General features: G+C 38.5%; 1 protein-coding gene across 1 annotated transcript in view; it reads left to right on the forward strand.

Moving 5' to 3' along the window:
- Positions 1 to 1,695, forward strand: part of CPQ (carboxypeptidase Q) — a 456,203-nt gene extending 454,508 nt beyond the window's left edge. Inside the window, exon 8 of the mRNA XM_025870877.2 lies at positions 1,171 to 1,695. Coding sequence (XP_025726662.1) covers positions 1,171 to 1,334 — 164 coding nt within the window. The 3' untranslated portion in view covers positions 1,335 to 1,695. The remainder of the gene's footprint in view (positions 1 to 1,170) is intronic.
- The last annotated feature ends 11,273 nt before the right edge of the window (positions 1,696 to 12,968 follow it).

A 12,968-nucleotide genomic window follows, 5' to 3' on the forward strand; every position in this document is an offset into this window, starting at 1 on the left:
AAATATATCTGGTGTATGTGTTTCAAAGGCGGACAGTGTTAAACTATTTATTTATTTATTTATTTATTTATTTATTTATTTATTTATTTGTAATGCCATATAAATATACGGTAAAACTAATTTCTTAAAAATCAAGGAGTGATTAACACACAAGCAGAATGGGAAAGTGGGTACCTCTGGAGGGAGGAAAGTTTCAACAAGGGGTGAGGGAACTCATAAAATGGGCTTCAAAGGTACTGGTAGTATCTTTCTTGCAGTGGATTGTGGACATATGCATACTTTTTATATTGTCATCCATCCTGAAATGCATTTGTGTTCTCTTCAGTCTTACGTATGTGTGGTTCACAATAACACTGCACATAAATAAATAAGGCCAGAGGATAAAGAAATGCAGTTGGAATCCACAACCTGGGCCCAGGAGGTTCTGAAGGATGACTAACGGACGGCAAAGAATCCCCAAGGCTGTGGTCCATGGTGGAAGCTAGAGAAAAGCTTCACTAGAGAAAGAAGAAAGCTCTTAAGTGAGGCAGAGGTGCCTGCTGATGCCCTTAGAGGTTGTTGGGAAATTTCATGGGAAGTATATGAATGATGTGAGCAAAAAAACTTGAGCAAAAGAGTATGGGCTTTCTTTTGAATCCAGGAAGGTACATAATTTGCACTCTTGCAGATACAAAAGCAGATATTATCTTTTTATAAGTAAATAGGACATTTCTATCAGTTACTTAAATAAAGTTTTATCTTCAACGTGGCAGATAGTCCAGAAGTAGGCAATGTAGAGCCTATTCAGTGGGCTAGCAGTGTTTTCGAACTCCTGTCTTTCCACTTGGCCATTTTTAGTGTGGGGGCTTTATTACCCCATGCAGCTCCAAACTTTTCATCTACTTTTATGCAGCTCTAGGGCATTTTTCTGACTCTTGTCAGCAAAGTAAAGGCTTTCCTAGAACTTTCCCGCAGCCTGCCACTCATATCCTAGTAGTAAGAATGGTATTCACTTGGCCATTTCTTGCTGCCAGAGAGCCTGGGAAAGTAATGATTTTGCCCCTGCAGTCTGCATAGTAGGAGCAGGAAGAGTGAAGCAGGGAGGAGCAGCAATGGTTTCTGAGCAATCTCAGCAATTCAGCAATCTCTGTCAAAATACTTCACTAAGAATTCTTCCCCTTTTCTCCCCAGGAGCTAGTCTACTTGATGACCTCTATAAATACTTCTCCTTCCATCACTCCCATGGAGACACCATGACTGTCATGGATCCAAAGCAGATGAACGTGGCTGCTGCTGTTTGGGCTGTTGTCTCTTACGTCATCGCGGACATGGAGGAAATGCTGCCCAGGTCTTAGCAAGAACAGGAAAGAGAGCACTTTCGTCCTTTCTGGCCAGGAATGCTGGGTCTGCAGCTCCAGGAAGTCCCTCTTCAACTAACACTTTCATCTCACCTGATCCATTTTCAGAGCACAGTACTTTCTCATACTTTCTGTTACCATCTTTCTTGATACTTCCAAATTCTCTGTTTCTAGAGGAAGAAATGATCTTCACCCCCACATAGAATCAAAATATGGTAGGGATCACAGTGGGGACCTTTCTTTATACCACCTGTAAAAATTATTGGTTCTACTTTGAAAGTAAATCCTGGATAAATATTTGGAAGATCTCTGGGTTTTATGTGTGTATTGAACATTAAATCAAATGCAGTGATACCAATTTTTATGTTATTTATTGAAGGAGTTGAGGAATACGTAATTGTAGTATGGTCTTAGTTGAATGTGTGGAGGCACTTGGCTTTCTAATTTGTACATTTTCATCTCATTAGAATTTGTAAAATGAAATGTGAATTTTTTTAATTAACAGGAAAAAAAGATGTCACCATTTGGAGATAAAAATCAAGTGTGTATAATCTAGTTGCCTTATTAAACATAATAACTAAGGTCTATCACCAGGCAAGTGACAGTAATAGTTGACATTTATGTTTTATATATTTCACACAATATTTCTATGAAGTTGGAGCTTATTCCCACTTTGCTGTTAATGGACTTGAGGCCCAGTGAGGCTAAATAATACTTATCAGGCCCAATAGAGCAAAAACATTGATCCTCGTCCACTCTGGGAACAATACCTACTATTCTTCCACACACAATGTCCAGTATTTAATTAAAAAAAATAATTTAAGGGGGCGCCTGGGTGGCTCAGTCGTTAAGCGTCTGCCTTCGGCTCATCCCAGCATCCTGGGATCGAGCCCTGCATCAGGCTCCCTGCTCAGCGGGAAGCCTGCTTCTCCCTCTCCCATCCCCCTGCTGTGTTCCCTCTCTTGCTGTGTCTCTCTCTGTCAAATTAAAAATAATAATAATAATAATAATTTTAAAAACTGCAGGAAAAAAATAAATGCATTGTCAAGAGTTAAAGCAAATAAGAGAGCCAGAGTAAAAGATAACCTGGAACTATCAGAGGGGACTCTAACATAACTGTGATTTATACATTAAAGATCTAGAAACTACATGTATGAACAGAAGGAGAATTTCAACAGAAAGATGAAAACTGTAAAAGAGTCAAATGTCAATGCCAAAATAAAAAATATAGTATCAGAGATGAAGCATTTCCTAGTTGGATTTTTAGCAGACTGAACAAGGCTGAGGAAAGAATGGATGAACTTGAAAATAGGTCGATAAAAATTGCCCAAACTAAAACGGGAAGGGAAGAAATAGTGAAGGAAAACAAGCACCAAAATGGAGCTTCCAAGAGTTGTGATCTAATATGTATGTGGTCTAATATACATGTCATTGGATATCAAGGGACCTAACATATATGTATTTGAATTTCCAGAAGGAGAAGACAAAGTATCAGTTTTATTAATGGTAATAATTAAAAGGATTGACAGACACAGTAGGTCTTTCATTTCTGGCAAGGCAGGAAACTGGTACTTTGACACTTACACTGAAAACCAAAAATTCTGGATACCATCTGAGAAATGCTTTCTTAAATGTATGCGTTAACTGGTTAAAAGATAAAGAATATTAGACAAAAGATTAACTGAAGGCAAGATCCAAGAGGGAGACACAGAACATTAAACCAGCTTTCTCTTTGAGAAAATTTTCAGAAGGTGGTGAACTTCACTTCCATTTTCGCTGTTTTTCAGGGTTCAGAGGACTGTAGACAAATCCCAAAGCCTGCCATGTTAACGATACTAGAGACCCCCCAATAAAATTGAGACCTCAAAGAATTATACCTCAATACTATGGTGAACTAAAAATAAATTTGAAGACTGCAAAGAAAATTACCATTATTGAATAAGTGCTGAGGGGAGGGTCCGAAGATATTCCCATAGATAAAGTTACGATAATATGAACTCACAGTAAAAAGAAAAAAAATAAAAATAAAAAAAAAACAAAAAAAAGACAGACCCATAACATTCTGAGCAAAAACAAACTAAAAAAAAAAAACCATAATTAACCTGCAGTGTCCTTTGATACTGGAATTTTTAGATTGAGAATTTTCTAAACTCTATTATGTTTAAGGAAGTAAAAGAAGAGATTGAAAATTGAGTGAGAGAGCACAGGGCTATAAAAAGTGAACAGGCATGTTGTAAAAAAAAATAATAAAATAACAACAACAAACAGAACTTCAAGGAATATAGACAACTGGAAGTGAAATTTAAAAATTAGAGAGTTGGGGCGCCTGAGTGGCTCAGTTGTTAAGCGTCTGCCTTCAGCTCAGGTCATGATCCCAGGGTCCTGGGATCGAGCCCTGCATCGAACTCCCTGCTCAGCGGGAAGCCTGATTCTCCCTCTCCCACTCCCCCTGCTTGTGTTCCCTCTCTCACTGTCTCTCTCTGTCAAATAAATAAATAGAATCTTTAAGAAAATATTAGAGGGCCAGTTTAACTGCAGATGAGAGAATTCGTGAACTGAAAGAATAGTGAAGAAGCTAATGAGAATTTAGCACAGAATGAAAAAGATATGGAAAATATGAATGAAAGGTTAAGAAATGTGAAAGATAGAGTTAGATCATCTAATATATATTAATCAGGGTTGCAAAAAAGAAAAAGTAGGACAAAGAATTATAATAAATGAGAAAAAATAATATAGAACATGAGAATAAGAAGAAATAATAAATGAAAATCTTCCAGAAATAATGAATTAGATTAGTTCGCACAGTCAAGAAGTCCAGTGAATCCCAAACAGCAGAAATGAGAAGAAATCTACACTAAGACATGTTGTAGAGAAACTGTAGACCACAAAAGTGAAGATCTTTGAACCAAGAGAGAAAAGATGAATTATTTTAAAAGGAGCAACAATTAATAATAGCTAACTTCTTAATAATAGCAACAGTGCAAGTCAGAAGACATTGGAAAGGTATCTTCAACATGCTAAGAGACAACATTTGTCAACCTAAAAATTCTATGCTCAGCAGAAGTATCATTCAAGAATGAGAACAAAATAAGGGTATTTTCAGGTAAATAAAAACAGAGAGTTTACCACCAGCAGACCTTCACTAAAGGAAATGTGAAAATGTGGACTCCTGGCAAAACTCAGCGGTCCTAGAGTGAAGACAAGAAATGAAGAGTCTTGGCTCCACATGAAAAATCAGTGATGTTTTAGGCCCAACTACAGGCAATTACAAGGGCTTTGCCTGGCAGGCCTCACAGGGGAAAGCTATCCTCCTCATGCAAGACCTGGTACACAGCTGGTGCATTATAGTTTTCTGAAAGGAGTTGCAGTCAAGGACCCAGGACCTCTGGGCCAGCCATTCTCATAAACATATCTGCATTCCAAGCCCAACATCTGCATTCAGAGGCCTCCTTTTTGGGAATCTTAACTAAGATACTTCCGTCTACTGTGACTCAGTTCTTTCCGCTCTGGCCCTTTCCCCACCCTCTCTCCTCCCTGGCTCCACCCCAAGTCCATAAAATGGCAGGAGTCTTTTGTTCAGAGCTCTTTGGCCGTTAAGATTCTCCTCCATCTGTGCTGATTCACCTGACTTTTGCCTGGCACCATTCTGTGAGGGAAAATGGAACACTGGAGAACTGGGGGTGCCTATTTTTGCATCTTGTTTACACTGTCTCAGTAAGTAGTAAAGGCATTATTGTTAATATCATTTTGGCTAATTGTCCTAATCAATCACCTCAGTCTGGCAGCTCAATAGAAATTAAGAGCAAAGAAAGTAGCAAACATTTTAAACAAACGTGAACTAAATTAAATAACACAATAATCTAGAATTTGAAAAGGAAGAAGATGCTTGGCTAGAATAGCATATAAATAAAAAGGGAAGTTCCAGGAATTAGTATTCTAAGGTCCTTGTATTGCTCTAGAAGATAATAGAGATACTGTTTAACTTTAGGTTTTGCTAAGTTAAATATAAAGTTTAGGTTTTCAAGTATAACCACAAAAAAATAGAGGTAGAATGTAAAACCACAGAACAACCTCCAAAAAAATGGAGTAAGAAAAAAAAAGGCTCAATAAATTTGCTATCATATTCAGTGACCACAATGGGCTAATCAACTAAAAATATATAAGTTTGGAAAATAAGTGACTTAATGAAATGAAGAAATGACCACTAAGTGACCCATGAGCCACAGAAGAAATCATAATTGAAATTAAAACATTTCTACAACTGAATAATAGCATACATACACACACACACACCCCAAAACACCTCCATATCAGAACTTGCAGAAATCAGATTTGGGGGAGGGGTGAGGAGACCCTCTGCAGATCTCTAGCATTCTCACTCTGTGAGCCTCTCTCCTCTTTAAGAGTGTATCCTGCGAACTCTAGCTACCTTGGCTTTCCAGAAACATTCAGCTCCCTCTCCTCAACTCACGGTGGGCTGGGCTCTGCTTGGATTTCCCTTCTCTGAACTGGAACTGGAACTCTTAAAGCAGTAATCTCGGGGAAGAATGGAGCTCACCTCATTTGTTTTCTGTCTCTTGGGCACCATTGTCCTTCATTTCCTGATGTCCGCTATCTTGTTTCATACATTTTATTTGGATTTTTAATTGGTTAATACCCAAAGATAAATCTGGTCCTTGTTACTTCTGCTTGGTCAGAAGTGCATATTAGGTCAGTCATTTCTGTCCAATGTATACAATCATATTCATTTTATGTTTTGTACATTTTGATTCATTCTTTTCTCACTATTTGATTCCAGTTTGGGAATGTGGATTCTCAGGGATTTCATGAACTGCCCAAAAACGAGATTAAAAATAAATGGCATCTATGAATTATCAGAGCCCATTGCCTATATCCTAGAAATGGCTCTTAGGAAGTGGATCTTATTACATCTCCTTGCCTTTCCCCAGAGAGTTGTTTATTTCCCTGGGAGCAAAAAAAATGGAAAATTAAAATTAAAAAAAGAATTACATAGGGCCAAATGGTAGCAGAAATGGCCCTACCATTTCCTAACTGGTCCGCTTACTGGAGGAGTATAGAGGGGCTGGGTTGGGAGACACATTGAATATGTGCAGGCAGGGGAGTGTGTTGGTGAGTGTGGTTATCAGTAGCACCAACAATATAGGAGAAGTACATGGGAGTTGGAAAAATAGAAGGGTGGAAGAAGGAAGATGAGAAAAAACTCATGACAACCTGCACATCATAATTGCTTAGGTCTACCAGACAGTCATGAAGCCTGGCACATGCTGTTGAATAACTAGAGCTATAGGAATTTTTTAGTAGAATTACCTTATTTTCCATAAATTGTTGTAAGAGGAACTGTTAATCTGCTAAGAAATGGTGTATCATTTGAGTGGTGGCCTATTTCCTGCACATGCAGCAGCTTTCCAATTTGACTTGGGTCAAGTTGCTTTTCTGATTCATTTGGCTGAGTAGACTTAAGTGCAAATTGAGAAGAGAAACCCATTTAAATATTGTAAAATATGAAAAGGCAGAATTCTGCAACAGAAAAAGGAGGTCGATTGCTGATTTTGCCCTTGACATTGTTAGGATATGGCTTCGAGGGTTCTGATGCGTCTGCGAATGATTTGGAGTTTGGGTTCCCCAGAGTGTTCCACCTTCCTCACAATAATTACACTAATGACACCAAGAGTGTTTTGAAAATCCTCATGCTTCTACGTTGCATACATTTCATCACCACACAGTCCTATTTGCTTAGTATGCTCCCTTCATAATAATTCGAGATGCTTCCCATTTACCTTGAGTAAATATCAAACAGATCTTGATATCTATATCTGTCTCATGAAATATACATTCTCTCTAACTGTGCCCAAGTGATTAATTTACTGCTATGTGATGATTAGCATAAAAATCTCATCACGACACAAGATAGAAATGTTACCACTAATTGCCGTTTGAAGTGAAGAATGTTTTTTGCATAGAAATAAATGATGCATGCTTACTTCTCAATTCTCTGTTAAACCAGAAAACCCAAAACTGTTTTTGGAGTGGAAAGAAATTACTTTGAAGTTTGTTTTTTGTTTTTTGGTTTTTTTCTTTTCTCTCCCTTTAGATGGTCCACAGTTCAGCAAAGAAATGGTGGAAAGCAATTGTTATGGAATTTTGTACACAAAATGAGATGGGTGAACTCAATTCTCATCAAAACAGGCCTTCCTTGGGCGCCTGGGTGGCTCAGTTGGTTAAGCCACTGCCTTCGGCTCGGGCCATGATCCTGGAGTCCCGGGATCGAGTCCCACGTCGGGCTCCCTGCTCGGCGGGGAGTCTGCTTCTCCCTCTGACCCTCTTCCCTCTCGTGCTCTCTATCTCTCATTCTCTCTCTCTAATAAATAAATAAAATCTTAAAAAAAAAAAAACAGGCCTTCCAATCAATCAATCACTCAACTTCAGGCAAAGACCTTTTCCCTGGACATTAAGGCCTCCCTGTGGCCCTGAAACTTGACAAGTAAACACTCAGATATTTGCAGCGTATCCTGAGGGTGCTCAAGTTCTTCAGAGAACCTGATGTTCTTAATATCATTGGTGGTCATTCTGGGTCTGCTCAAGCAGCCACACAACTATCTATAGGTTGCCGGGTACCTCAGAAAGCCTTGTTCTATTTTCCAGATTTAAAGAACATTAGCTGTGCCTCAGATCTTCATGATTAAGTCACACACTAATCCAAATAGTTCTCTTAGTTCTAAGTACCAGCCAGTCTATCCCAGAAACTGTAATGGAACATGAATTTTCCCCAAGATCTGCCTTGCCATCCATATCATCATCACCATTATCACTAATACCCTCCCTGGGCCAACTGTACTGCTAAGAACTTTATATGCATTTTCTCGTTTCATCTTCACTCAATGCAATGATGTAGGTCCTATTTTAATCCCCATTTTAGAGATGAGAAAACCTGGATATAAAACTCAGCAATAACTTTTCCAAGGTCATGGAGCTGATAAAATATGGCTGATATCTCGAAAATTCAAACCCAAATATCCCACTCAGACAAACAAATTCTCTGGGTAGCATACCTTCTAGCCTTCACTGTGTAGATAGATTGAGTCTAATGGTGCATTTTCATTTCAAGGAATAGCAAGTGGGGCTTCCACAGTGCCATGCTTTGGCCCAAGAGAGGGGGGGGGCCTTGTGCTTTGAGAGGGCCCCACATATCACAAACACACACCAACAATAAATTTATTGAGCGATATATGGGTGCTTTAGTGACCAGGGGTCTAGTGCTCAGAGTTAACACAGCATGGCTCATGACTCCAAGCCTCCACTTGCAGGCTCCAAGGAAGCACTGATCCCCGGTCTTGCCTTTGAGACAAGATTGTATTTGAATGCTGTGAACATAGACACTGCCTAAGAGCACAAAGACCTGAGGAACAGAAATATTCAAGAAGAAAAGACAAATTCATTAACCTGTCAAATCTTTCCTCTCAGCATGAATGCAATAGATTCTGGCACTAATGAGCTATTGTTTCCCAGAAGTGTTGAGCATTTTTTCTTGATTCTCGTCCTGTCCCAATTTGTGGTTCTGAAGGTACTCATGGCACTCGCAACAGTACGTGGTGACATATCTGCAATATTAAATAATGCGTATTCCTCATAAATTTGAGTATCTTTTGATCTAGGCATAACACTTTTGAAATCTAATATCCATAACTTAAACTGGCAACTAGATGGACAGTCTATGTTAGTACTGCAAATTGTTCTATTTTTGTAAAATTAATAATATTTAATGAACATTTTAAAATTTAAATTAAAAATGTTCACTTTATTTTTATCTAAAATCTTGATATTCATTAATTATAATTTGTATTTCTTTTTAATTCAGGAGTTATTATTTATTATTTTTAATAGTGGTAAAACACAGAACACAAAATTTACCATCTTAACAATTTTTAAGTATACAGTTCAGTGACATTAAGTACATCCATATTTTTGTGCAACCATCATCACCATCTATCTCCAGAATTCTTTTCATCTTACAAAACTGGAACCCTGTACCAATTCAATAATAATATCCTCTTACCCCAGGGCCCCTAGCCCCGACAGCCACCCTTCAACTTGCCGTCTCTATGAATCTGGCTACTGCAGGTAACTTATATAAGCGAAATCCTATGATACTTGTCCTGTGCCCAGCATTTTCACTTAGTGTAACATCCTCAAGTTTCATCCACATTGTAGGATGTGTCAGAATCTCCTTCCTTTTTAAGGCTGAATAATATTACATTGTAGGTTTATACCACATTGTGTTTATCCATCAATATTGACAGACACTTGGGTTTTTTACATTTTGGGGCCATTGTGAATAATACCACTATGAACATTAGTATATAACTATCTCTTCCAGATTCTGCTTAAACCCAGAAGTGGAATTTCTGGGTCACATGGTAATTCTATTTTTTTTTTGGTTTTTTTTTTTATTATGTTATGTTAATCGCCATACATTACATCATTAGTTTTTGATGTAGTGTTCCATGATTCATTGTTTGTGTATAACACCCAGTGCTCCACGCAGAATGTGCCCTCTTTAATACCCATCACCAGGCTAACCCATCCCCCCACCCCCTCCCCTCTAGAACCCTCAGTTTGTCTCTCAGAGTCCATAGTCTCTCATGGTTCGTCTCCCCCTCCGATGTCCCCCCCTTCATTTTTCCCTTCCTGCTGTCTTCTTTTTTTTTTTTTTATATATTTTTTTTTTTTTTTTTTTTAGGTTTAGGTCTGTGATTCAACAGTCTTACACAATTCACAGAGCTCACCATAGCACATACCCTCCCCAGTGTCCATCACCCAGCCACCCCATCCCTCCCACCCCCCACCACTCCAGCACCCTCAGTTTGTTTCCTGAGATTAAGAATTCCTCATATCCGTGAGGTCATATGATACATGTCTTTCTCTGATTGACTTATTTCGCTCAGCATAATACCCTCCAGTTCCATCCACATCGTTGCAAATGGCAAGATTTCATTCCTTTTGATGGCTGCATAATATTCCATTGTGTATATATACCACCTCTTCTTTATCCATTCATCTGTCGATGGACATCTTGGCTCTTTCCACAGTTTGGCTATTGTGCACATTGCTGCTATAAACATCGGGGTGCACGTACCCCTTCCGATCCCTACATTTGTATCTTTGGGGTAAATACCCAGTAGTGCAATTGCTGGATCGTATGGTAGCTCTATTTTCCACTGTTTGAGGAACCTCCATACTGTTTTCCAGAGGGGTTGCACCAGCTTGCATTCCCACCAACAGTGTAGGAGGGTTCCCCTTTCTCCGCATCCCCGCCAACATCTGTCGTTTCCTGACTTGTTAATTTTAGCCATTCTGACTGGTGTGAGGTGGTATCTCATTGAGGTTTTGATTTGGATTTTCCTGATGCCGAGCGATGTTGAGCACTTATTTTGGGAGGAACCACTATACTGTTTTCCGCAGTGGCTGTACCATTTTACATTCCCAGCAAGAGTGCACACGGGCTCTGATTTCTCCACATCCTCACCAACACTTGTTATTTTCCCTTTTCTCCCCCTGGATTTTTGGTTTGTTTTTCTGTTTTGCTTTGTAGCCATCCTAATGGGTGTGAGATGGTATCTTATTGTGGTTTTGAATTGCATTCATTAATGATTAGTGATGCTGGGCATATTTTTACATGCTTATTGGTCATTTGTAATATATCTTTGGAGAAATGTCTGTTTAAGTCTTCTGCCCATTTATTAATCATGTTGTTTGGGTTTTTGTTGTTGTTATTGAGTTGTAAGAGTTCTTTATATATTCTGTATATAACCCCTTTATCAGAGGGGTGATCTGCCAATATTTTCTCTCATTCCATGGATTACCTTTTCATTCTGATGATTGGATCCTTTGATGCAGAGAATTTTAAAATTTTGATGAAGTCCAGTTTATTTTTTTCTTTTGTTACCTGGTCCTTTGGTGTCTTATCCAAGAAACCATTGCCAAATTTCTTATCATAAAGCTTTTACCCTATGTTTTTTTCAAAGAGTTTTACAGTTTTAACTTTCACATTCAAGTCTTTGATTCATTTTGAGTCCATTTTATATATGGTGTAACGTAATGGTCCAACTTTATTCTTTTGAGTATGAATACCCAGTTTTTCCAACAACATTTGTTGAAAAGACTATCTTTTCTCCATTGAATAGTCTGGGCACCCTTGTCCAAAGTTATTTGACCGTCTATAAAGGAGGGTTTGTTTCCAGATTCTTTTTCCTATTCCAGTGATCTATATGTTTGTCTTTATGCCAGTACCACACTGTTTTGATTTACTTAACTTTCTAAGTGTTTTGAAATCAGTAAGTGCAAGACCTCCAACTTTGTTCTTTTTCAAAACTGTTTTGACTGTTTGGGGTCCCTTGAGATTCCCTATGAATTTTAGGATGGATTTTTTTATCTCTATAAAAAAACTATTAAAATTTTGATAGTAATTGCACTGCATCTGTAGATCACTTTGGGTAGCATTGATGTCTTAATAGCATTAAGTTTTCTAATCCACAAATAAGGGAAGTTGTCTTAGCTCAGGCTGCTCTAACAAAATACCATAGACTGGTAGCTTAAATAACAGATTTATTTCTCACCGTTCTGGATGCTGGGAAGTCCAAGATCAAGGTGCTGGCAGATTCAGCTCTTTGTGAAGACCGTCTTCCTGGCTTGTATACAGTCACCTTCACAATGTGCACTCACATGGTTTTTCCTTGGTGTGTGGTCATTGGAGGTCTCATGTCTCTTCCACTTTTTTAAAGGGCAATAATCCCATCATATACATTACAAATCTGATTCTGCACTCCCCTGCTGAGAGCACTTCAGTAGTTTCTCTTTGCACTGAGGATAAAGTTCATAATACAAAGTCCTGCATGTTCTAACCCTGTCTTCCTTTTTAGTCTCAGTTTACATACTATGCTTCCTCTCTTCACTCTGGCCCCATTGACTTTTTTTCTAATTCTAACATATCACTTCCTGCCCCAAGACCTCTGCATATGTGGTTTCTTCCTAGGATGTTCTCCCTTACCCCCCCTTTTTTTTTGTCTAGTCAATTCCTGCCTATCCCCTTGGCTCATCTCTAAGGTCTCTTCCTCTGGGATGCCTCCTTTGAATCTTTGGACTAGATAGATCCCAATAATAACAAAAATTATAATTATTTTTATGGTCATGTATAAAGACTAATCTTTATTGTTAGCTATCCAGGAGGCAGAGAGGTAAACATTTCACATGTATTAACTCATTTCATTCTCCCAAAAGCACCCCCCTCCATTTTTACAAATAAAGAAGCCAAAACTTAGACAAATTAAGTCACTGCCCACAGTCACATTACTAATAAGAGGTGGAGCCAAGATTTTAATCAAGGCTGTCTAACCCCAGAAATTATATATTTAGCCTCAATACCACACTGGTTTTCTCTGTTAAGGATGCTCGTTCATGATTTGTTCACTCATTCCACATGTTTATCAAGTTTCTACTATGTGCCACACACTGTGAGGCACTAGGGTATGGAGGTGAAGAGCAAGACAGATAAGGTCCCTATACTCAAGAAACTTTGTTCTAGTGAAGGAGCAAGAACATAAAAAGTAGGGCGCC

Source organism: Callorhinus ursinus, unplaced genomic scaffold (assembly GCF_003265705.2).
Source record: "Callorhinus ursinus isolate GAN/ISIS: 27379988/994484 unplaced genomic scaffold, GSC_fseal_2.0 scaffold5, whole genome shotgun sequence".
Lineage (NCBI taxonomy): Eukaryota > Metazoa > Chordata > Mammalia > Carnivora > Otariidae > Callorhinus > Callorhinus ursinus.